We start from the raw sequence: 27440 nt of genomic DNA on the forward strand, positions 1-27440 counted from the left end.
GCCCAGTAGATTAATATATAATTCACATGAATACATTTTTAAAATCATACTCTAATAATATTATTTATTAATATTGATTAATGATTATAATTATAACGATATTCATTTACTAACATTTATTATTATTTACTACTGAAAAATGGTATTATTATTTAACGTGTCTATGAATTACTAATGTCATGCTTCATCAAACAAGCAGATTATCCTCCCTAGATATTTTGCAATCGATATGTACCGCGAATGCATTGCGATATTAAGGAAAATTCATTCGATTTCATTATTTCTCATAATATGAAGACCTAATAAATAATGCATGAGGGGGGGGATGTCCCTTAATCACGTGGTAATCGTCCAATTTGCAGTATAAATTTTACACACGTTCACTATCTCACTCTATTTCTAATTCTTTCAACGTCAAGTCACGACGGTCTATTCAAATGTTAAAGCGTGTCGGGACGACTCCACAAAAAATTCATGATCGAATATGAAGCATGTTCTGCAATTACGTAACTGGTTGTGCAACGTCGAGAAACTATCGACAATACCTTGAATCAAAAATACCTTGAATATGTATTTGGAAACTAAACAAATAAAATTGGATTCACCATCGAACATGATAAAAATTTAATTTATTCCGGTGTAAGCTTATCTTAAATTTATATATTCGAAATTTCTACACCTGCGATTTTCTTTTTTTATTGCCTCGAGTTCAAGGAACCTCTGACTCTCGGAAAGATAAAGAGAATCATCATTATCAATTTTTTTTTTTTTTTTAGCAACTTTCTCTAGATGTACATACATATATACACCATCATACGTACCTTATGAACTAGAGAATGTTTTCGCAAAGTAACAAAAAGCGAATTCGACGAGGATGGGATTCGAACCCACGCGTGCAGAGCACATTGGATTAGCAGTCCAACGCCTTAACCACTCGGCCACCTCGTCCGATGACAACCGGTGCTCTACTGAATGTATTTCACCACGTTTATTCCTGAAATAAATTAAACACGTATTATTTCATACAATTTACACATTATTCCACAAACGTCGTTCCAAACGTTCCAAATATTTTTTCTTTTTTAAATTCAGACGATAACAATTAACATCCATTTACAATATTTGTATGATTCACGACCACACAACCGACTCAATCAACAAGAATGTTCCGAGCGATCGAACAGGTCTAGCATTATGCATGTATATCATTTTACCTAGCATTACAGGAATCTGGTACATAATCTGCCAATTACATAATGAATGCAAATTGTCTGATAGAATTTATTATACATGCTAGAACAGAATGCACAGTATTTGCTTCCTACGCTTTTACAAACATAGAATTAAGGTAGAACCTCGATTATAAGATCAATTAAAGAAACAATCAGTTCCTTCGGTACTGGAATGTAATGTTAGTTAATGTAAAATTCATGGATTTTCACTTTTTGTTCAAAATTACTCGAACAATATAACTCATTGGAATAATCAAGTTTCCGCAGCATTATAATATGTTCAAAATAGAAAAACCAAATTGCTTGTTATTCTCGATCAGAAACACGGATATAGAACGGAAGATGTGTTACATAACTTTAGCAGTTTGGGAAAAAAAGAATGGAAAGAAAGGGAAACAAGTAGCCAGACACGCGGAAAATAGTTCTGAAATAACGGAGTTGGAAATTAACGTGCTTTGCAAGGATTTACAAGGAATGCAAATAATTGTCAACCGGAGACAATGCACGTTTGATCACAGATAACGAAGTATCACGTGCGCTGAATCTATTCATCCTCATTACCATTCAAAAGTACGTGAACAGTTATTTTTAATAGAATGCAATTTACTTTACGGAATTGTAAATAGAAAGGAATTCATTGTACAAGGAGTTTGATCACCAAACTGAAGAGAGAGATAAAATTTCTTCCAAATTGATAAACAAAATATTATGATTAATCCTTTGGGCGCTCATTAAAATTATCAAAAGTTTAACACAAATAATAATTACTCCTTAAATATATTCTCAATTTCTAATAAATAAATTAATTATTTTAAGTATCTCAAGATTCTCCAGTACGGATTAAACGCTCAAAGTTAGTTGATAAATAATATTTGATAAAGGTTAACGAATCATGTATTTAATTTTCATATACCGTTGATTTTCACATTCTCAATAAAAGAAGAAAAAAGACAACAGTATTTCGTGTATTTCACTTCAAATCGTGTAATTATAGCCAACGTACTCCATTTCCCCTGAACTTTATGTTTCAACAGAACACTTTCTAATCAGTCTTCCAACAATATTATTTCCGTCCTTGGGAGGAAACGTTAGACTGAATTGTTTTTCCAAAGCTAACACGTTTCAGCGTGTCAAATAACGCTACAGTTTTTCTTCACACATTTCATGTAGTTTCTCATTATGTGAAACAAGTATCGTACACAACAGAAGGAATGGCTAATAGAAAAGATATATTTTAACTGGGATACACGTTGTCGCGATCTAAGTATCAGTTAACTAAATGAGAAACGGCAAAACTGAACGCAATTCAAAGGAAATGTATGCTGACACTGTAATCTTGACGTCCTCGGCGGTGGTAAATTAAAATTGCAGGAACTGGTAATTATAATGAAATCTATGCAACGTGAACAAATTCTATTGCTCGTTCGTTATAAGTATTCACGACCAGTTAAATTATTCAGTTAGTACAGTTGAACACGTTTTTAAAATAACTCTTTCCCGTAATTAAAGACTTTCATTTTCTTCCCCTTTTTCGCTTATTGCAGATATTTATAAACGGGAAGTGAGATTACTAACATAAATTTGTTACTAACTCGGACTAATGTTTGTTCTTTGATTTATTTAATTTATGCTATTGTTATAATAAGAGAAACTTTGATAATTATTTTATTGTCTTGTTCGTTGAAATTGCGTTTAAAATATACAGAGGCAAAATGTATAAAATTATTTTTAGAGCTAAATTTGAAATGTTTAGTTTAATTATCGTATCTTGTTTTATTTATGTTCAAATTTACATTTACATCGTGACCTTAGAAATTAAATTTAATAAAATTCCCTTATCGTCGAATTATTTAATTTTAAACACTGAAAAGAAACTGATTACGATAGCATATTGATTGTGGACATAAAATTCAGACGAGAAATACCCGATAAAGCGAAATTTATAGCGGCTTTAAAACTACTGGGACAATAGGGCAAGAAGTAGATCACATAACTCGAAATTTGACAACATTTCAGACGATGCAATCATCGAAGATGATAATTGTACATAAATAATTAAAGCAAACCAATTCTACGAACATTTTCATTGTTCTGTCGGAGAAACTCTATCTGGAATTTCAAAATGTACTATAGTTTGCCGATTGCCTTAACTTTAGGGTAATTCCAATATACACGATGAAAGATATTCTATACGTCATCTTCAGGATGATGCACAGGTGACGCAAAAGAGAATTATTGGTATTATAACAGTTTCCTTTTTTCCTCAAACTTTTTATTTCGGACTCATCGAAGGTCCATCGTAGATCACGTGTTCCATCGAAACAAAAAGTTTCTCTCTACAGAAAACGGTGTCATGCACAATGAAACCGGATGTCAACTCCCAGGCAACCGAATCTAATGCAGCTGGTAAATCGTAAATGATTTCTTTTTTTTTTTCCCCTCTCCCGTCCGAACCGATTTACAACGTGCTTCGAATGACGATATTATTTTCTGGCTTGATTACGCTAACAATAGGTATGAATTCACATGAATTCCATTCGTGGCAAATATGCGCCAGTATGCTTGGCTGTGATGTAAGAGAACGGAAACAAAATGCAAGATAGCAGGCAGACACGTAGGAAAGATTTCTCGAAGTCATAAAGGAGGCAACCGAGCTTATCCTTAACAATCAACGCGACTACTGACCACGTTATGCAACTGGTTGTATCTGGTAAACATTAATTACTATTATCGCAGTAAAGAAATTTTCGAAAAAGAAATCCGACTTATGTCTCTGGTTGATCTTTGTACGTCCATGTTAATTTAGATCTCTTAATGTTAACGAATTCTTAATAAGTTGGAATTAAAGTTCCTCGTTTTTATTGTTTGTTTTTTTCAACTCCTTCAAAACTTGTTCATTTATTGTCAATAATAATAATTCATTAATTATCAATAATAATTTCGTAGTGGATTGTGTACTGAACTTATAAATATTAATTGTTGAAACTGAATATATTAAGCAGTAGATCTAATGGAGGGAATACCAGGTATTACTCAATATCAAAAGGTGTGAGCAACCAAATTATTGATTGCATCATACAGATTGGGTGGGCAATCTCTTAGTTATTTGCATAATAATGGATGATGCAACGAATCATTTCTACAAGTAAACAAATTCTATACCTATATATTTCATTAGCTTGAACAGACTCTTTTTTTCCTTTCTAAAGGAAACAGAAATAAGAAATGCTTATTATTATAATGTGTAAATCGTAGAAACTACGTCGTAGGATAAACACAGATTTTAATTCAGTATACAGATCTTTAAATTCTCTTTTATATATTTTCTACTTCAAATACAACACATACAGTTGCATATTTTTACATATTTTTTTAATGCAAATTTGAATACAAGTTTGGAGCAATGGAATTGAAAAATCTAAATTTGCTAAAAAAAAAAAAACAAAGATGAATTTGTTAAATTTTCTATAATTTTTAGTTTTGTATTTTTCCATTTACCTTCCTATAATGTATCAAATCTACAATATCTTGTAGATGTTGCATTAATGATACTTAAGAACAAGCCACCATTTATTCAAGTATCTGATTCTTGTTTACGAAATTTGAACATCATATTTTCAACCTGCTGATCAGGAGACATCATCAGATTGCATTTCTCATTTGTTTTCGTTTTCTTTCTGTTGCAACAATGATTTTAAAATTGTTAGAAATTGTATTAAAGAATCTTGTTTATCCTTAACAAGCAGAGATGATTGGATGATTGATACTAATTTCAAAACTAAAAAGATACGTAACATACAGGTAGAACATAGCAAATTCCATCAATATGTTTTTCTATTTCTGATAAAAAATAAATTGAAACCTTCCAAATTGATATTAATATCTACATTCAATGTACATAATTAAATTATAATGCATACACTGTAATGTATACAAATAATTCCAAAGTTTCAATGTACATTTAATATAAATAATATTCGCGCGATAGATCTACTTTTAACAAAGAAAATCTTAATACATTGACACAAATGAAAATTCTATAAAGATATTGCCTATATTGTATAATAGATCTAAGAGTTCTATCGTATGGAATAAAAATTTATTAAATTTCTTAAATTTGAAAATTGATTAAATTTCTTAAATTTGAAAATTTATTATATTTCTTAAATTCAAAAATTCTTGATTTCTTCCTGTTTATTTCCTTCATTCGAAATTGCTTAAAATACAAATATAAATCGCAAACGTTCGCAAATGCGAAACCATTATCATTAATTGAAAGCAGAAATTCGTCGAAAAAAACAAAGATATGCATATACATTAAAAATATTAAATTAAATATTAAAAAAAATATTTAAAAAAAGTTCTACGAAACAAATACTCGAAGCGGGAAGAACAGGTTTTATCGCATTACGTTACGTTAGAGGGACGGACATATACTCACCGAAGAAATTTTCTAACGAAAGTGTTCGGTTCGAGTTATTCGAGCCTCTTCGAAAGGATATCGGTGGATTCCCCGGAGATACACGCTGGCCGTTAACTTCCGTCGCATTTCGACACACGGTGCTGTCCAGCACAGTGACCAACGTGTAGCGTGGACTGACTCAGAAGCACGTGACGACGCTTCAGGAGAGATGGGTATTAATGCGCAGACGCGTCGGCGCACCGCGCAAAGGCGAATTCTCGGTTGTCAAGTTTCAACTCAGGTGAGCGTTCCCCTCAGAGGGGCACAGTGACGTTTACAACGTTTCGAACGTTTATAAACGCGAAGAGCTTTGTCTGTCCGATTCGAATCGAACTTTCAGCGGCGACCGGAACTTTCAGCGAAAGCACAACGCACGAGTGTATTCGGCTTTCTCGACCGAAACGTTAACCTATATTTTTCGCGCGACGCGAAGCCACTGTTTCTCTGTCTACAGTTAACAACACGGAGCGAATCTTTTCGCGAAGCTTACTCTTTCGCGCGGTGGTGATCGCACGTGGTGAAACGTGGTTTTTTCGCGGATTGTAGTCGGTGAAAAATTTTTGGTTTCTTTGGGGGAGGGGGGAGGGAACTTGTAACCAGTGAACTCCTTGCGAGTGTTTTTTTTTTCCGGGAAAAGGAGAGAAAATATAGAAACGATCCTGGCGTACGTAGGGAGAACAACGCACCAGCGGGCACGCTACTGGCCACGATGGCTTTAGGAACTACAATTACCACGGCTCACTACTGGCGACGCTGATAAAAGGTACTCACGCATGCATGATTAACATTGGTGTTTCTATTTCCGCCGCGTATCATCAGCGTCGAAAATCTACGTGAAAGTAGAATCGATGCTAACTCCGAAAAGAAATCGATAGACTGTACGTGTAATAGAGTAACGGGGAAAAAAAAAAACCTTTAGACTCTGGAATGTTTCAATCGAAATTATTCTTTGTCTTTCAAAGAAGAAAATTTTAATTAAATCCAGATTTGAACTCTTGGCTGTAAATCGTAGAAATGGCGTACGAAATTGCTCAATTTAAATTTGGAGCGAATATAAATGATGAAAAAAAGCTGCAAATACTACGTACATATGTATCGTTTTTTTTAAGTTAATTGAATATTCTAGTCTCTTTAGAGAACTAAATTTAACTATTATTCCTTTGTCAGAAAATGAATCGATTTAAATTACATTTTCTCGCTGATTGTTTTCTTAGAACACATATAAATCAGATAGATGCTACGTTTCGGATATTTATATAATATCCACAGAATGTTTACACAATATCCATATGTGTATTAATATATATTAATATATATATATATATTAATTTCCATATCAATGACTTATATAAGTTATTTTTTCATAGATTATTGTATATGTTATGATTCATACAAATTCATATTAAAGGAATATTGACAGTATTGTAACCCACTAAGGCACAAGAAGAAAAATAATATCTAAAAGTTACATAAACACAACGATTATTAAAAGACACAGATGAAACAGCTTATTCTCTATTTGTCAAGGTACAAAAACTATGTATGTATTAGAATAATACGTGTATACGTTATCTACATTTAAAACCATTCGCAAGGAACGAAAGCATAAAGAAAAACTTCCATGTTGAAGGAAAAAAATTAATAATTCAATTCTTTCAAACGAGATAATGGATATGATAAGTTTCCTTTCAGAAAGACACAGAATTGAGAATTTAATGATGGAAAAATTCAAGATATCTTAATAAAATATTACGCTACCGCAAGAACCAGCAATGACTAATGTACTAATCATAAAAATTAAATTGCGTGAGATATGGAAAAGTTTTTCATCCAATAAAGAGCAGAAACTTTCTATCTAAATATACGTGACGAAAAATTATTTAGATAATCTCTAAAATGCATGTTCTCAATGTCTAAAAATGCATTGCATTGTGAAATTTCTATAAAAAATTACCAACTGATAATTCATTTCGACTGATAATTCTAGTGTTAACACAGTGTTCGTCCTCAACGATATAGATACAGTTGAGGAGATTCGCACATTGTGAAACATTGTTTCAAATCGAAATGTCCATAAAGAAATGAATCGATCATTTACTTTTCCTCGTAATCCTTTATCGCGGTTGTTGCATACGTGCCCGAACGATTTTCATTTTAGACGTCGATGAGTGCAATAAATGAGACGTATCAGTTGATCACTTGATTATATTCGTTGAAATCGCCCAGAGAAAGCATCATCCGCCTTTATGTAGGATTATAGGCCTTCTAATAAACTTTCGCACACGTTAACGAAAACGGAACAATTTCGCTCGGTACTTGGAATTTAATAAGAAAATCTTACGAAACTGCTCGAAGTATGGTAATCTTTAACACACGTATATGAAATTAATATATTGAAATATGAAATATGAAATTTCACGTTTAACACTCTGACGAGACTCGACTATCTTATATAATTGTATTTTTGAAAATGTACATGTCTCAATATCCCCTGGGATCGGCGCTAACATTTATTTAAAATGTCTGTTTATCATCTAATTTCTTACGAAATCTGCATTTCGAATAAATGTCTAATAATTTTTAAATATGCACGTTTTTAGATTGGTCTCAAATTTGATCATAACGATCTCGTTAGAATGTTAATGGAATCCAAAAAAATTGGCTATTGCGAATGTGTAAATGTTTAAATACTTTCGCGAGGCACAGCATGTAGCGTGATTCTGTTTAAAACAATTGAATCATCAATTTATACAGCAAACGTTCCAACATGCTAACGTGTATGCTAAACGTTCAGGAGTTTCAGAAAAGAAACTCGAAATTTAGCCAATAGAAAACAAGATTAAGCCATTTACGATGACAAAAAGAGAGAATCCTAATCAAGGTATCACCGTGCCACAAGCGTGACGTATCCTTCGTATCTAAGAACCGGTTTATTTTACAGAAATGACAAAAACGACCTGTATCAAATTTTTTTTACTCCTTAGTAGCCAGAAGTTACACTCGCAACATAATGGGGTAGATATTCTACAAAGTGACGACCTATGCAGAAGAAATATTAGAATTACGAAAATCATTTTCTGTAATTTATAGGATAATAGTCTGTCACAATTCTGTAAATACTATCAATTTTTACGGCCTTTATAAAATTATTCTCGATAGAGGAAAAAGCGGCGTGAAAAACATATTAAGCAAATCCGTGGAATCCCCACATTTCATAACCACGTTATTGAAAAACAATCGAACGAAATGTCGCGTTTCTTTTTTTATTTTTGCAAACACGCTGACAAATTAAAATATATAATATATATATATATATATATATAAAAATATATACGATACACACGATCGGAGGACCCAGCCTTTGGTTCAGAAGTTTGAAAAATTGGTGAAGCAAACGTTTCAAGGAAAAACGAGATAAAACGTTTACGAAACACGGATTAACATAAATATTTGCCACTTCAAGAAGCGGTGACAGTGAAAAAAAAAAAAACCATTGTCGATGCGCGAACAATGGTCAATAATCCATGACCATGAGACGAAAATCGGACGTAAAAAAAAAATTCTAAAACCGCGAAGACGTAACAGCGAGACTTTGTTGCTGTATCTAATTAATCTTACTGTCGTAAAATTGAAAGAAAAATCGACATAGGTACAACTGTTCCTCGAAACGACACAGTTTACGCAACGTGGAAAACCCTTGCTTTTTTTCTTTTAAGACGAGCTCAAGGCAAATACACGAAAATCCAACGATTCCTCCGGAACTCCCGGTTTTTTTTTCAAACTCAATTTCGAGAATTACGATGAATCCCGGATGTTCGTTATCGCAAATTGCTCACCGTCTACTCGCGGCGGAGATATCGAAAAAAATAACATTCATACCGTGGCCGATTCACAGCCGGGATATTTAAAACGATTTCACGCTCTTTTCTTTCTCGAGAGCGACAAGACAACTGTTCAACGCTGCCGCGATCTTCAAGTTGTTCTGATCCTCGAATCTTGCTGTCGTTTAAAAAAAAAAAACGTCAAAGAAAGTTCTTGACCTTTTATACATCTTTTGAGTCTTAAAAGTCTGGCATCAGCTTCATTTATTAATTAATCCGTTAACTCCATTACGCGAGCAATTCATATTCAGGTCTCGATAAACGAACGACGCGGTTGCATAAATTGAAGAGATAAAACTAAATGCGACGACGTGATGAACTTTTGTAACTACTGTCTTGCCAAAAAAAAAAAAAAAAAGATATAAAGAATAGACTCACGACTTCCTCGTTCTCGTCTTCGTGTTCCAATCTTTCGACGTTCGAGGAGAGAATTCAGTGTAAAGTTCGTTTTTATTTCCGCTCGAACTCAAGACAGACTTTGGAACATCGTTCAATTTTCATGAACGGCTAAAAGAACGCAAGTGGCAAAAGTAAACTTCCTGTGTCTTCTAAAAAGAGAAATTTTGATAATGCATGCATCAGGACTGGGAAGAAAGTATGGAAATTGTAATGATAAACGCAGAGAATGCGTGTTAGTTTATCGCTAAACTGGTTAGGAAACTAATCCGAACTTTGGGCAATAAATAAATGAATTATTTAACACTTTCACGCGCGAAATTATTACTTATCCGATGTGTGGCTTCATCATTTATGCGCATACGCGAGAAATGTGTGCCGATGACCCATAAGCTGCTCAAGGTTCGATGGACAATTAAAATCGTGATTAACGTTGACATAGTACCTCCAATACAGTGTACACACCAAATTTTTTTGCCCGTGATTTAAAAATAATTCACAAGCGATCTTTCTTTGCCTTCAGTAGTAGTAAAAATTTCCAACAAAAATTAAGAGAAATTCTATAAACAAAATAAATTGCACGATTGTAAAGATTGTTTGAATAATAGAAATTTGCAATCAACAATTTGCGATTTGTCAATTCGCTAATATCAGACATCAGTCTGAAAGATCCCTGGTCGTTCATCCATATTTGTGATTTCTTACGATTACTGTTCTTCGACATTTCAGCATTGCAGAAAGAATTTCATAATCACACAGATTTTTATGCGTTTACGAGAGATTTGAAGATACAAGAATGCATAAATACACGAAAATATATGCGATATCCAAAATACAGGCAAAGCAAATTACCTGCTCATTTCAATATTTTTTACAGAAATAAAAATTATCGCAAGTCCGCCGTTTACTAAAAACGCGTCTAGAATATTCTTTCTTGAAAAATTACTTACAATACTCTTACAATTACTCACAATATACTTATAATTACTTATAATATTCTTTCTTGAAAAATTACTTACAATATTGCTTTTACTATATTAAAATTACTTACAATTACTCTTACAATTACTTACAATTACTTACAATATTACTTTGACTATATTACAATTACTTACTCTTACAATTACTCACAATTACTTACAATATTTTTTCTTGAAAAAAACGCGTATAGAATATTCTTTCTTGAAAAATTACTTACAATACTCTTACAATTACTTACAATATTCTCTCTTGAAAAAAACGCGTATAGAATATTCTTTCTTGAAAAATTACTTACAATACTCTTACAATTACTTGCAATATTATTTTTACTATATTATAATTACTTACAATACTCTTACAATTACTCACAATTACTTACAATATTCTTTCTTGAGAAAAACGCGTCTAGAATATTCTTTTTTGAAAAATTACTTACAATACTCTTACAATTACTTTTACTATATTACAGTTACTTACAATGCTCTTACAATTACTCACAACTACTTACAATATTCGTTCTTGAAAAATTACTTACAATTACTTATAATATTTACTGTATTAAAATTACTTACAATACTGTTACATTACTTACAATTACTTACAATATTACTTTGACTATATTACAATTACTTACTCTTACAATTACTCACAATTACTTACAATATTCTCTCTTGAAAAAAACGCGTATAGAATATTCTTTCTTAAAAAATTACTTACAATACTTGCAATATTATTTTTACTATATTACAGTTACTTACAATACTCTTACAGCTTACTCACAATTACTTGCAATATTCTTTCTTGAAAAAAACGCGTCTAGAATATTCTTTCTTGAAAAATTACTTACAATACTCTTACAATTACTTGCAATATTATTTTTACTATATTACAGTTACTTACAATACTCTTACAGCTTACTCACAATTACTTACAATATTCTTTCTTGAAAAAAACGCGTATAGAACATTCTTTCTTGAAAAATTATACGACGCCTCAATTACGCACGATTAAAAATTGATTGCAATTTATTCTACCTTGGATTGTTCGAAAAGAAAAAAAAAGAAATCTCGATTTATTATCGCCTTGTATAATTGTCATCCAACGAGCATTGATTTATTCAAGAATGTATATATATTATTTCTCAGCGTAGATCGTAGTATACATATTCATCACTCGTCGTGCACGATATTGCTGAATCCGATCGATCGAACGTAACTCTTCGATCACGAGGAGGCAGTGTAGTAACACTAACGGTATCTAATTGCGACGTTGACACAGTTCCGTTGAAGCAACAAATCGTTTCATATGAATGAGCGTCCCCTTATGTTAAAAATCCTGACGAATGGGAGAAGAAAAAAAAAAAAAACACAAACTCTTATACAACCGGCTAATCGCTCCGTAATCTGTCCGTTTATTCCGCCCGACGATTGTTGTTGGAAATTACTACGTATTGCGCAAATCAATTTTCGTGTGTGTGTTGTGAACCACTTATGAAAACGGACTTTGTTAATGTAGATTAACATCAGACGTCGCCGAAAAAACTAGTCGTGCCGACTTTTTTCATCCACTTTACGTATACTTATTGGACAGAACAAATGTCGTTTCAGCTGTCTGATGGGATTTATAGTGGAGGAACGTAATGAAGAGATACCTCGCCTCGAAGAACCATCATTTTGCACTTTGTTGATTGATGCTTGACACTCTAGACCTTCGACTTCTAGTTTTCAAACAGAAACTGTTGCGATAACTATTCAAATTGTGGGTCTAATAACAGCTCGTTATTGAAGTGACTAAAATTATCGAAAAGGACGACGAGTGAAGCGAGTTTGTTGCGAAGCAGAGTCACATGGTTTCCTTTTCTCTTTATCTGCGACCATGAACTAGCACATACTGAATGAAAATTTTGAAAAATATTTGAGGCAAAGAACCTAACCACTTGTTAGAAAAAATTTCGGATAATCGAATGGACGCACGTAGAAAGCAAGTGTTTTTCTTTAGGTATTGATACTTTTGGCGTCGATCGATATTTTTATATTGTTATAAATAAAGGATAGTTATTGTTTAATATTCCAAACATGCGATATTCGCAGCTGTTTTGTGATTATTACGCGTCAAAATTTATAATCGTGTCACATAGATTTACTTGTTTGAAGTAACAAAATGCTCATTGCGGAGCATCGATCAAAGTTATTTGACGACATCGATCATTTTTAACGACCAGAAAAGCCAACGCGAAAACGACGGATAATATATGCTTAAAAAGATAATAATAAGTGATAATTGAGAAAGCATTTATTTAAATTCCGATGAATTTTATCTTTATTTATATCGGCTCCAATTTGAATTTCAAACAATGCTTAATTTAATTAAATATTCTAGAATGTTATGTCTGTTGTAATAATTTTATTAAATATTATAAATTATTAAATTATATAAATAAAAATAAAATAATTTAAATAATATTATATAATATTTAACGTAAGTTGCACATTAAATTTTGATTTTAAATGAATTATTAATATTAATAATATAAATAAAAGTATAACTATGGTTAAATTATTAATTAAATTAATATTTTATATATAATTTATTAATATTAAATACAAATATTTATACATATATGTATAATAAAATTAATAAAATATTCTATATAATTTAATAAAAATTAGATAAGGAAATTAAAATCAATAATGATAAATTAAAGTGCCAGTAATAGCTTATTAAACTTATATTATAGGTTAATAATTCATAATTTTATTATAGTAAAAATAATTATTATATTAAATTTATTAATTTTAGGTGTGATTTAAATTAATATTAACAATATTAATTTTTATATTTAAATATATTAAAATTGAATAATAAACTAGGATTAGATACCCTGTTACATTAATTTAAGATAAATTTTTATAGTTAAATCATTAAAATAAAGTGATAAAAGGCGGCCTTTTAATCTTTGTAGGGAAATTTGTTATTTAATCTGACAATCCACGATATAAGATATACTTAAATTATATTTATGTATTATGTAGTTGTTATATAAAATTTATAAATAAAAATTTTATAAAAATAATATTTTAAACCAATATGTAGTATATTTAAAAATAAATGAATTATAAAAACAAATTTCTGCTTCTCCGACAAGTATTATGTCTCACCTAAGGATACGCTAATCAAAAGGAATAGATGTTAATTTATTACGGTTAATCAGCCACGCTTACAATATACAATGTTGTAACTGCAGAATAGGAAAAAATGCATCACGTGTTATTTATGCACGCGATACGTTTCAAGTATCGCTAAGAACATTTCTGGTATTGCAAAAAGTATATCACTCGATACCACGTGTAAAGCTTGCTGGCAAATGCAGCATCTAATGTCTCTAAAAATATTTCCAACGTTCTTAATACGCTCTTTTTGCTGCATTTTTAATGTAGCAAGCATGTAAATTAACTTGAACGAGAATGTTTATGTTGTCTTCTGTTTTCTCTCCGTTGGATGTTTTACATCCAACGAAGGTAAAATTAGCGTTTAAATGGCTTGGTTGCGCAATCAATCCTTCGATGAATGAAACTCGCCGCTTGGGAAACGTTGTAACATCGTATCAGTATCCTTGGTTGATCGTTTTGACATTGATACTGCTGATCTGTTGATTTATAGGCATATGTAGCCATGTACGTGTGTACAACCTCGTGTATACGATACTGTGGTATTCTAATGCTACAATATAGAAATAAAATACACGGCAGGAACGTATTGCGCTATAAAAAAAGGTTCTAGATTTAACTTAAATTTTTTACAATTTTTTTTATTAAATTTTTAAATTTACGTTTTTATTTTAAATTTTTTTAAATCTTTTACTAAAGTCAAACTTTTTTTTATTAAGTTTTTACGTTTTTATTTTAAATTTTTTTAAACCTCCTACTAAAGTTAAACTTTTTAAATTAAATTTTCACGTTTTTATTTAAACTTTTTTAAATCTTTTAGTAAAGTCAAACTTTTTTTTATTAAGTTTTCACGTTTTTATTTTAAATTTTTTTAAACCTTCTACTAAAGTTAAACTTTTTAAATTAAATTTTCACGTTTTTTATTTAAACTTTTTTAAATCTTTTAGTAAAGTCAAACTTTTTTTTATTAAATTTTCACGTTTTTATTTTAAATTTTTTTAAACCTTCTACTAAAGTTAAACTTTTTAAATTAAATTTTTACGTTTTTTATTTAAATTTTTTTAAATCTTTTACTAAAGTCAAACTTTTTTTATTAAATTTTTAAACGTTTTTGTTTAAAATTTTTTTACGTTTAAAATCTTTTACGTTTTTAGATTTATTTTAAATTCTAATGATTAGTAATAACGACCAGTAGCAAAATGTGAATTATACGAGGAATTACAAATGCAACTGGAAGATATTATTGCCGGTACACTGATTTTAGTATCGTGCTTTTAGTATTGCACCACGCCTGTCTGATACAGAAACATAAAAAAAAAAAAAAGGAAAGAAATGAAACGTGAATGGAAATTTTCAATTTTCGATAAAAAAAAAAGTAAATCACCGAGCAGGTCGCAAAAATCGCGTCGCACGTGCGCGATATTTCGTGGAATTGTTACTACGAAAGTTGTATTCACATTTATTTTCATAAAACACGTTGCGAAATGTTCGTGCGAGCCAGCGAAATTTTACGCGGCCGGCGAATTTTTTATACCCTTGAGGAATTCCAGCTTACCCGCCCGTAAATCTGACACAATTGTTTTTTTGTTAAAATTACAAAATTTTGACAATCCCGCGCATTTTTATTCCTGTCTTTGTAACAAAGTCAATTAATTGAGTGAACGATATCAATAAAATCCAGTTAAGGACCGAAATAGACGAAAATATCAGAATATTAATATTTTACATTGAGCGAATTAAAAATTTCAAATATAAAAAAACAAACTATGTTTCTTATTTTTTTGTTTTTTTCTTTTTTTCGTCATAATATCCTTAATTAAATTCGAGGAGACATTAGTTCGTTTTATATTAAAAATGAAAACCATTTCATTACTGGCAATTGTTCTGAAAAAAGAAATCATTAAGAAACTGAAATTCAAGAAAAAGGCCGAAGAAACGAAAGAACGGTGATGACGAAGGAAAAAGAGAAGGTGAGACGGAAAAACTACCGACAAAACGAAGCGATGCTTTAGAAAGCAAGTAGAATAGAAAGAAAATCTAACGGTACAACAGCTGGAGTTGTGAATTAATTATTATCTGTGTCTTTCAGGGTCGCGACGCGTGCGAACTGAACAATGAAGGCTCATTGAGCGTCGCAACTTCACTTCCCTTAAACATCGGCGTCTCACGTTGGAATCGTGAAATTGGCGGGCTCTTCTCTGTATAAGAAAAAAGCTGCCTGCAAACATGTCGAGGTACAGCGTCCAAGAGTACGATCTGGAGACTGGGAAACAAGTCCGATTAACCGGATACAGCAACGCTGCCTTCGAAGATCCACTTCGAGGCAACAACAATGACTTCGATCAAACCAGTGAACTGGGCAACAGGCTCAGCAATGTTCGCGTCTCCTCTCAGGACGACAAAACTATGAACAACGGTGGTAAGTTTGCGAGGAAAATATTATATTGCACGTGTTGATCATAGTGATCAATGTTATTTGTTAATTAATTGTATTCACGCATCAAAAGTCTGAGCTCAGTTTGTGAGTATCTTTAAGGGACTAAAGTAATTATTTTATATATAAGATATATATATAAAATAAAAATATAATAATGTAATATATATAAAATATATATGAAATAAAAATATAATGATATAATATATATAAAATATACATAAAATGTGTGATATATAATATATATATATATAAAATATACATAAACTATATAATATATATAGAATTGAAAAGACTAGTATAGTGAAAAAGCTTCGCTTTTCATTAATTTGTATTAATGAAAATAATATAATTGTAATATAAAATAATATGATAGTATAAAATTAAATTATAATTGTAATATAATATAAAATAATATATTATATAATATAAAATATAAAATAATATATTATATAATTAATATATAAATTAATAAATAAAAATATAAAATATAAAATATAAAATAATATATTATATAATTAATATATAAATTAATAAATTAATAAATTCAATTTATTCTCGAAATTAAAAAAATGAAATTGGGTAAACTCTTTAAAACAATATTACGTTTATTCGCGGTATTACATTTAAATTCATCAGGACTTTCGGTTATCTAGACACTAATTCGTTGATGATCGATAAAAATTCTTATTTTAAATTTCGTTTCTAAGTAGTTTCGTTTGTATTCTTTTAAAAGAATCGTATTGATTATTTCACATAGAAATAAGGAAAATGGAATTACAAAGGTTCCTGCAATCAAGAAACAACTCCACTTTTTATTATTGGTTTACATGAAACAAAATTCACCTTAAAATTTAAAAAACATTGGATCGCTGTTTAAACCGTGTTCCCACGATATTACCTCTAAACTTTTTATCTGGGCACTAAGTCGTTGATGATAATCGATAATTCGATCACATGAAAATTCTTAATTTGGATTTGTTCACTCTTCTTTCGTATATGTCAAGGCTCATCACGTTTAATACTTTATTTATTTTTCTCTTTATCTAGCAGAGCTTTATCCAAATGATCAATAACTGCTATATTATATTACTGTTAAATTTATACTTTTGCAACAACAAGTTCATATTAATTATTTTAATGATAATATGCCCATTAAATTACTCTACTGACTTTACAAATTATTTTATTACTTTTACCTAAATATTCAGAAAGGCACATATTTCACGATTATGTGAATTTCTTTTCCTGCAATTATAATCCTCAAAATGGAAAAAGTATGAAACACAGTATGAAAAAATTTTAATGTGAAAAACTTAATAAAAAAAGATTACTATAAAGTTAGAATAAAATTGTGATGAAACGTGATGACATTGAAAATATGAAACGTATCAGAAAAATTAAAATTAATCGTCACGTGTGCAATCCCCCCCTGTTAGGTATGACGTATGATCCTCGAATTATTCACGCGTTGAGCAATTATTTGATAAATATTTATAATCCTAAAATTATTCATCAACACGATAATAAATATGGATTTTTATCTAGGATTTTTAACATGAAAATACTATTAAGATATCGTTATTTCACTAGATATTTTACGTTTTTACATTTGCAAATATTGGCTTGAGGCATTCAAATTAATGTTGCCTGATTAAGCTCGGCATTGAATTTAATGTTGTCCAATTTGAATGGAAATACAATTTGCAAGTGCATTTGAGTCTTGAATAATCTTGAAATTGTGCAAAATGAAACCAATTATTCGTTCGCCAAAATTACCGGATTTTCTCGTTATTTGTTACTTGAGAAACGACTGGGCTAAAATTAGTTACTGAAACTATAAATATAACATCACTGTCATTATCCTCGATATTTCTAAGTGCTGTAAAATGTAACATCATTAATAATACTTTGTTACAACAGTGTTTTTGTTTCACTTCTTTTTTTTTTTTTTACTTTGATTTATCATCTTTACTATTATATGATGATACGCTTCTTCCTATTCTTTATAACTTTTATAACTTTAAATTTCTGGAAAAAATGCCACATTTTATTGTTTCTGAGATATTTGTCCCTTTCTTTCGAAAATAAACGTGCTAATATTTTCTCATTAATAGACTATTTAGTAACTTTTAATACTCAGAGTCGATCGATTTTAATCAGGATTCAATATCAAACTGAATATTACAAACCTGTTGTCCCCGGTAATCTCGATTTTATCAAAGAAAAATTCTACTTAATGAGAGATGTGAATAAATAATACGACAAATTGCCAATCGACGGGACGATCGTAAATCTTCGTCAGAGTAGTCGAATTGTCAACGACAGATTATTTCGAAATGTGTACGCGGTATGTACAAGGTGTCCTGGAATTATTTGACAGCTGACAACTTTATCGGTATATTCCACAATCAATATAAAATTATATCCAACCTTGAACATATTCACCGCGAATGTACAAAGCTGTATAACAGCTTTCTCCGATGATTTCGAGATTTTTAGGATTATTTTTATTCTTGAAGAATTGTCAAACTTCAAACGTTGTCTTTATGAACATTGAAAAATCCGTTCCCTGACTAAATCTATCGTCATTTCGAAGATTGAAATCTTGCAACAAACTTTCAAAACTTGCTGTACGATTTCTTTTCGCCAATTTATTGAACTTTGAACAGAAGATGAACATGAATCCTAACATTTCATTATTTAACACTGACGTTTCGAAGTTTGAATGACGAAAAGAAAGTTTCACAGCAAATTTTAAGGGGTCTTTGCAAAGAGAAAACTTCAATCTTCAAGTAGTAGATCTAGTTGCGAAAAAGAAATTTTCCACTGTTTTTAGAAATGCTGAATTTTGACAATTTTCTTACTTCCCTACTCGCTACAGTGTGTGAAAACTTTGAAAAAAACCAACTTTGGTTTCTACACTTTTAAACGAGGCCAATTATGTAGCTTGTCACATAATTTTTATCGAAGTTACAGCAGTTTGGAAACATCCCTACGTCGGGGGATTAAAACTTTGACAAAAACTGACAAAATTGAATTGTTAAATATTGGTACATCCTGTATAAAGGTTTAAATATTCCAATCGACCGAACGACATACGCACGTAATGGGGAAAAAATAAAGTTACTCGTTATTAACTGCAAAAATATCAATAACGATCCCGCACAGTATAATACGTGTAAATGATATAACGTAACATCGCCAGCTGTTGAAATTCGTTTCTTTTTTGATATGACGGCTGCGGTTACGAATCTTATCGTCATTTCGACGAAGAAAACACAGGTATTGAATGATGCTGCGATCTGCAGAAACTGCGAGAACGATGTAATCTCTATGGTGGTTCCCCGTAAAACTCTAGACGATACTTGAAAAACTTGGAACAGGAAATGTACATGTAATACGTGGGGAAATACGTCGTTAAAGGGGAATTCCTAGGAAAGAGATTGAAGAGACGAAAGGAGAACATATACAGTGCCAGTTTTTAGGCACTGTATAAAAAACTTTTTTAGTATTTCGTGGGCCACATATTCTCAAGTCTCAAAAGAATGCTTTTTACGTAAAAAAAAAAAAAAGTCAAGGTCACCTTGCCTTTTTTTTAAATGACACCATACGTGTTTGATATCATAGGATTTTGATATCATTGTTGCTGATGTCGAGACGAACTTCAACAGTATGTATTATACCGTGACTATGAAATGACCTTAAACTATGATACAGAGCTCCGTTCTTCTGTGCATTAGACTTTTCGTTGTCGCTATAATTACGCCGTCTCTGTTTACTTTCGTCGCTTCCCGTATTATGTATTCCCATGATCATTCTTCGTTAAAATTACGTTTGTCGACAAAAATTCCCCGAGTCACAGTATAATACATACTGTTGAAAATTCGTCTCGACATCAGCAACAATCCTGTGATATCAAAAACGTATGGTGCTGTTTGAAAAAAGGTCACGGTGACCTTGATTCTTTTTCAAGGAACATGGAAACATGTAGCTCACCGAATACTAAAAAAATTTTGTTCGAAACATTTTTTTAATTACACTATTGGAAATGCTCATAAAAACTCAACGCGTACACGCTGCATATAATTTTATTTCGTGTTCAAACATTTCTTATATATGTTCTTGCGTTATATATTCAATCGGATGTATTGTATCATGTACGTATAAATTAAAATGAGAAATTATCTCAAGGCACGGGGATTCTTTGAATATTTCTGACTCATCTTGCTGCCATTTGTGAAAGAATGACGTGTACAAGACCAATTATTTGCAAAGTTCCAGACACTATTTCATGCGTATATACACGTATGTCTGGGATTATTGATTCGGTTGAATCAACTGAGATCTGCGTTTTTTTCCAAGCTCACCATCTTATTGTGCCTCATTTCTCAATGATGGAGTTGCACGTTCATTTTTCAATTCTCCCTGCTGAATTAAAGTCACACGGGTTAAATGTTACAGGGCTATTAGTTTTACAATTCCATACGTGTTTTATTTCCATATTATTGTATGGTGATGCTAAAGGTCGACTAATCAACAATGATTTTACTGTTTTTTTTTAAAATTTCTCACGAGACATTTCCTGAAGAAGCTCAGACAAATTATTGTGAAATTATCTACCCTTCTCTCGATATTTTACATTTATTCAGTAATGACAAATCTAGTAAATTTCTTAAAAAAGAGAAAAAAATCACTGCTAGATCAGTGATAGATAAAGCAAGATTTACGTATATATGTGTCTGATGAAAAAAAAGAAAAATTATAGTTTCGCTGCAGCATTGTCAGTATCAGATTTGCATATTAAAACGCAAAGTGATTGTTACCGCAGATAATTTATCAGATTGATCGTTATCGGTGCCAGTATTTTGTCTTAATTTATTCGTCATTGGGAATTTATTAAACTGTACTTTCGCATTAGGAAATTCACGTTGACTCTTGTAAAGACATAATAACAACTCACGTACCAGTTATCTCGTCACGAAAGAGGACGTATGTGTATCTATATTCGAAGATGATGTCCATAAATTCAGAGATCATCACGTCACCGCATTCCATAAATTGTAGCTAGCAATCGGTTCACGAAAAGTTGTTGCTTCTCTGGTGAATTTAGAATCTATTTTATTTACTATTCGAGGACTATTCTAGAATTAAAATTTACCGTCTCGTGAAAGCGCGTGAAACGATGCGTTCTAGTAAAAGAAAGAAAAATAAAGTCGATGTTACAACAATTGAAAGTAGGATTTGAAATAGAATTTTTTCTATTTTCACGTTTTTATTCTGCAAGTAAGAAAGATTACAAACGTTGATAATAATTAGAAATGAAAGGTACAGAGCGTGATGACCAGCGAGGAACTGAACGACGCTTTGAACTGTTACAATTTCAGTAAACAAAAAATTATATAACAAGCCGAAAGTTGGTTTCACTTTAAAGTATAAAGCCTCTATTTCGACAGTCCAGAGTTCGTTTTTTTTTTTTTTTTCTTTTTGTTCTCTAAAAATATTTTTACATCGTGCAGTGAGAATAGTTTCATTCTCAAAAAGTTATCGAAATTCAAACGTCTGTGAAAACATTGGCAAATTTTTGATTCATCATTTCTGAAGATTTTTCGAAATGTTTCCTTTACAATATCCCATAGATTTTTTTTTTTTCATCATCATTTTATTCAACTTTGATCGTTAGGATTGGACGACGAAATTTGTTGAATTTTTCAGAGCTTTGAGAGGTCATTGCTTCAATCTTCAAGATCGTGGTGGAGAAATTTTTTTCAATGTTTTCAGAAACGTCCGAATGTTGACACTTGATTTTCGAAAATAAAATAGCATCCCTACTTTCCCACCTGTTGCACGATAATGAAGAGATTCGTACTTTTTTTTTATTCGTTCGAACTTCTTTAGGAAGAGGAAAAAGCTCGTTACAAGTTACCTTCAAAGAACGGAAACAGACCGAAAGCTGTCAGTCCGGTGAAATTTAACGTCATTTGAATGGGAATCAATTTTTAAAACTATTTATTTCTAGCCAGCATCACGTGCTGCTATTGCGAAACCAGTTAAACCAGTTAAACCTAACTTCACTTTTGGATGCACTGACCATCAGTTATCCGGTAATCGCGGCAACTTGTACGCTCGTGCATGCATTATAGTAATCTTAACACGTGGATGCCTCGTGACTGACGATTTTTACTTCACCGTTTCCTTATTTTGCTTTGATTCCGGCCGTGGTTACTTTCTAAACTCGCTGTTTGAACACGTTTGGTCACGCGACTTGAGGAATCGGTACGTCCATCCGAAATTCCGTGCACGTATCAACGATTTCTTTTCAATACGCTCACGATTAACATGTTGTAGCTAATTGCGCGATAATCTCGCTACTCGATTTGTAGAGATCATCGGCTCTGTTTGAAAAATTTCGCATTGAACAATATAATCTTCCTGTGAAATTTTTACGAAAGATATCTATAAAAGAAAAATTTTATAAAAGATTATTATTTATGTATTTTATATATTTATATATATATTTATCTTTGTATATTTATATATTTATATATATTTATCTTTATATATTTATATATTTATATATATTTATCTTTATATATTTATATATTTATATATATTTATATTTATATACTTATATATTTTATAAATATATAAAATTACATATATATTATTTATATTTTACATCTTCATTGCTTCATTCTGCGCTGATTGTAAAAAAATTTAGAAAGATTTAACATACATTTGTTTCAGTTTCACAGAATCGTGAAAAGAATCTGTTATGCTCTATGGAGAGGAAGTGGTTGTATCAACGAATCAAAAGATCTTGCACGAAAAAATTATTTTACAAAAGGGTACCTATAGCAGCGTGGTTGCCAAAGTATCGCAAAGACTATATAGTATGTGATCTCGTTGCCGGTATTACCGTAGGCCTTACCGTTATACCGCAGGCAATAGCTTATGCGAATGTCGCAGGACTTCCTTTACAGGTAAGAAAGTTTACTCGTTCACTTTCTTGAGAAGTCTTCTTTAAATAAATTTAATTACAACTTGATATCGTATTGCTACTTCTTAATATATATATATTTTTTTGTGATATGTAAAATATCTCTTTAAATTACGTTAAAGTAAATTTAAAAAAGGATAGAGAAATAAAAAATTTTATTACTCTGTAAGAATTAAAAATTCTTTTTCTATAATAGCATAATGAATAAGTTGAATGAAACTGTATTGAAGTATGTATATCTAATTGCATTATGATTTTCTTCTCTTACAGTATGGTCTATATTCATCTTTCATGGCATCCTTCATATATACAATCTTTGGATCCTGTAAAGACGTTCCAGTTGGACCGACTGCGATCATCGCGATATTAATAAGAGAAACATTACAAAAATCTAATTTAGGACCTGACTTTGCGGTCCTTTTAACCCTCATCTCTGGCTGTATCTGTTTCTTGATGGGGATCTTACATTTAGGTAGCTCAATTATCCATCATTTTTTCAATTGAAACGCGACAAACTCTTGGAAGCCTTTTGATACGTTAAGCATGTTTTATATAATATTATAAATAAAATATTATTATATATGTATATTTTATTTATAATATAAGTATTAAATATAATTATATATAATATATTATATATATATATATAAAATTATATATTTAATACCTTACCTTAATTATAAAAAATATTAAATTTTTATATGTTTTATATAATATTATAAATAAAATATTATTATATATATGTATTTTATTTATAATATAAATATTAAATATATATATATAATATATATTATATATAATATATTATAAATAATATCTGACAAAACTTGCCAATTATATCTTATTTTAAATATATTTTTACACATCTTCTCACGTTCATTAGGTTTTCTCTTGGACTTTATCTCGGGACCAGTTTCTGTTGGTTTCACATCAGCGGCAGCAATCATCATAGCTACTAGCCAAGTGAAAGATATTCTAGGCATTAGTATCAACGGCAGTAAATTCCTCGAAGTATGGCACAATATAATCGAGAAAATTGGGGAGACGAAACTCTGGGACACTGTGCTGGGCATCACTTGTATAATCGTCCTTCTTCTTCTCAGAGTTAGTGTCATCTGATTATTCAGTGGAAAGTAACACAAGTTAATCTTCGTAAAAGTAATTCTTCAAGTGAGCACCAAAGTAGATTCATTTTTCTTTGCATTTTCTGCCTATCTGTTTATACATACATACATACATACATACATATATATTGCAGTAGCTCGAATCATTTTATTCATAAATTAATTCCTTGCGATTATATGTATAGTTTATATATAGATACACAATATTCAATAAATAAATGAACGCTCGACATTTCTTGAATAACGTTAATCGAAAACGTGTCTTCACGCGCATACACATTTGTACGCAAAAATTTATACGCACGATTCGAATTAAAATTATTCACGAATTTTGATTACTGAAATCTTGTCTCTTTAACAATTTGCAATTTAAAATCGAGTGAGCAAGGGTACGATTTGTTTCAGAAAATCAAAGACATACCGTTTATGCAAAAGGCTGCGAAAATATCGTCAAGGGCACATGTAATTATGCAAAAAACATTTTGGTTGTTGTCGACGGGACGCAACATTCTCGTGGTCCTCGTTTCCGGTGTTATCTGTTGGCTTCTCGAAAGTCACTTGGGTTCCTCACCTGTCAAACTGACTGGCCACGTTAAACAAGGACTTCCGGAATTTCAATTGCCACCGTTTCAAACCTATCACAAGAACGAAACTTACAACTTCGTCGACATGGTTTCAGCCCTTGGCTCTGGATGTCTAGTCATTCCTCTGTTGAGTCTCTTGGAGACCATCTCTATTGCCAAAGTCTTCAGTAAGTCTCACACCATTCTCATCACGCCACGCAGTTCATCATTTTTCTCTAAATAAAATTTTTCTTAATAAGTAAATTCAGGGAGAAAATTTAGAAAAAAGTAGAAAATTTAATCAGACCAAATCTTATCTTAATACGGTGGAAATTAAATCTCTTCTTCTTTTTTATTTTATGAATCTTATTATATCACAAGTTTGAGTAGACTTTCTCTGTACGTGTGCAAAATATTTGAATTTTAAGTGTGGATATATGGAGGCTATTTTTAAAAATGACTCATTACTCAGATTTGTTACTTGCCAAGAGCACAGGATTTGTTTTCCAATGATCATAATCACAAACTTAATGTAATACAATTCATAAATTTCGATCTCTCAATTTTATTCTTTGATATCAACGAAAAATTGTGTTTTTTTTTTTTTATAGACGAAGGTAAACCAATCGATGCAACTCAAGAAATGTTAGCTTTGGGCGTGTGCAACGTTGTTTCGGCTTTCGTTTCTTCGATTCCCGTCAGCGGTGGACTCAGCCGAGGTGCAGTAAACCACTCGTCCGGAGTAAAGACAACTCTCGGCGGTGTTTATACCGGTCTCTTAGTACTCGTATCGCTTCAGTTCCTCACCCCGTATTTATACTTTGTTCCTAACGCCGCCCTTGCTGCAATCATCATCGTTGCGGTCGTCTTTATGGTGGAATTACACGTGATCAAGCCCATATGGCGAACAAAAAGTACGTCCTTATATTAATTGAAATAGAATTTTAATAAGTAATTATCAATACGAACAAATATTGTAAATAGTTTTAATATTTTATAAGATATAAAAATACCGTGCTGTGTAAAGATCAAATTAACGTAACACATCGCTTCTTTTTCAGAGATTGATCTCATACCAGCAGTGGTTACATTTTTATGCTGTCTTTTTATAAGACTTGAGCTAGGTATAGTGATTGGTATCGGTATAAATGTTCTGTTCCTACTTTACGCTTCAGCGAGACCGTCGTTAAGAGTTCATAAAGATACTGTAAGAACGTTTTCGTATTACAACATACTTGTTGACATATTTTCTCTATCTAGTAAAGTAGTAAAATCTCAATACAAATAAAAAAAGATATGAAAATATTTTGATTTTTGTTTCACTTTTAATATTTCTAGCCATTTGTTTAATAATATGATATTTTTCGTTTCAGAGTATTAATGGTTGTGAATATCTTGTCATAACGCCGGACAGAAGCCTCGTTTTCCCAAGCGTTGAATATGTGCGAGCTATAATTAGTAAACAGGGTACGAAACAAGGAACCGCAGTACCTGTTGTCATAGATTCTACGCATATTCAAGCAGCGGACTTTACCGCCGCAAAGGTACATTATAAAATATTTGTAAATTCGCTGTAACAAAATTCAAGTTGCAAAATTACCAAATTAACTATCGTGACGTTATTATATGTACTATAATTACATATTTATTATTTAGGGAATTAAAAGTTTGACGGAAGATTTTTCTAAACGTGGACAACCTTTAATTTTCCATAATTTGAAACCGAGTATTATTGAAATTTTCAAAGGTGTAAAACCTTCTGGTTTAAAGTGTAGCTCTAGCGAACTTGAACTTAATGACTGTTTGAGAGGTAATTAAAATTACGTTTACATAATGTAACGAGCAATTGAATGTTCGATTTGTTCAATTTTATGTAAAAATGTATTTCATTTGTATAAAACCTTCGTTTATTTTCAGAATGTTCAAATGTTTCGTCGGCTACTATAAACAGGTACTGACCATATTTAGACCTCTGTAAATTTCGTCTTAGAAATATTTTTATTTTTTATTTTCTGAGTATTAGTATTGTATTAACACGAAAGTGAATAATAATATAAGTAACATTATGATAAAGAGCAGCAATATATTTTAGTCACTGTTATAAATGAAAATTAACTCTTTCAATACAATATTGAATTATACGACGATGTTTCACGTGTGTATAATAAAATAAAAATTCTCTGTTATTAAAGATGTGTAT

At 31.1% G+C, this 27440-nt stretch overlaps 1 protein-coding gene, 1 long non-coding RNA gene and 1 other non-coding gene across 4 annotated transcripts; 1 reads left to right on the plus strand and 2 right to left on the minus strand.

The window, feature by feature from the left end:
- Positions 1–776: 776 nt before the first annotated feature.
- LOC122538601 lies at positions 777–5840 on the minus strand. Its single transcript, XR_006308885.1, has 2 exons — positions 5674–5840; positions 777–994 (listed from the first exon to the last, which is right to left on the minus strand). It is a non-coding gene; the product is annotated as an uncharacterized LOC122538601 (long non-coding RNA).
- Trnas-gcu lies at positions 867–948 on the minus strand. The gene has a single exon. It is a non-coding gene; the product is annotated as a tRNA-Ser (tRNA).
- A 60-nt stretch (positions 5841–5900) lies between the features above and the next one.
- On the plus strand, positions 5901–27431 carry LOC122538577 (sodium-independent sulfate anion transporter-like). 2 transcript variants are annotated; one of them, XM_043672784.1, is made up of 11 exons: positions 5901–6457; positions 16209–16538; positions 23301–23536; positions 23824–24025; positions 24437–24657; positions 25083–25428; positions 25852–26154; positions 26302–26447; positions 26614–26784; positions 26897–27050; positions 27158–27431. In XM_043672784.1, the coding sequence occupies exons 2-11, from the start codon at positions 16346–16348 to the stop codon at positions 27196–27198; spliced, it is 2013 nt and encodes a 670-aa protein (XP_043528719.1). In that variant the 5' UTR covers positions 5901–6457; positions 16209–16345; the 3' UTR covers positions 27199–27431. The 2 variants fall into 2 exon arrangements, with proteins under 2 accessions (XP_043528719.1, XP_043528720.1); XM_043672785.1 differs by lacking the exon at positions 16209–16538.
- The last annotated feature ends 9 nt before the right edge of the window (positions 27432–27440 follow it).

Source organism: Frieseomelitta varia, unplaced genomic scaffold (genome assembly GCF_011392965.1).
Source record: "Frieseomelitta varia isolate USP_RPSP 00005682 unplaced genomic scaffold, Fvar_1.2 scaffold_168, whole genome shotgun sequence".
Lineage (NCBI taxonomy): Eukaryota > Metazoa > Arthropoda > Insecta > Hymenoptera > Apidae > Frieseomelitta > Frieseomelitta varia.

Excerpts from the sequence above, each read along its gene's own strand:
- LOC122538577 (XM_043672784.1), top strand. The coding sequence starts at position 16,346 with ATGTCGAGGTACAGCGTCCAAGAGTACGATCTGGAGACTGGGAAACAA. Across the intron at positions 16,539-23,300 it reads CAAAACTATGAACAACGGTG|TTTCACAGAATCGTGAAAAG; the intron begins GTAAGTTTGCGA and ends CATTTGTTTCAG. Across the intron at positions 24,658-25,082 it reads TCGTCCTTCTTCTTCTCAGA|AAAATCAAAGACATACCGTT; the intron begins GTTAGTGTCATC and ends GATTTGTTTCAG.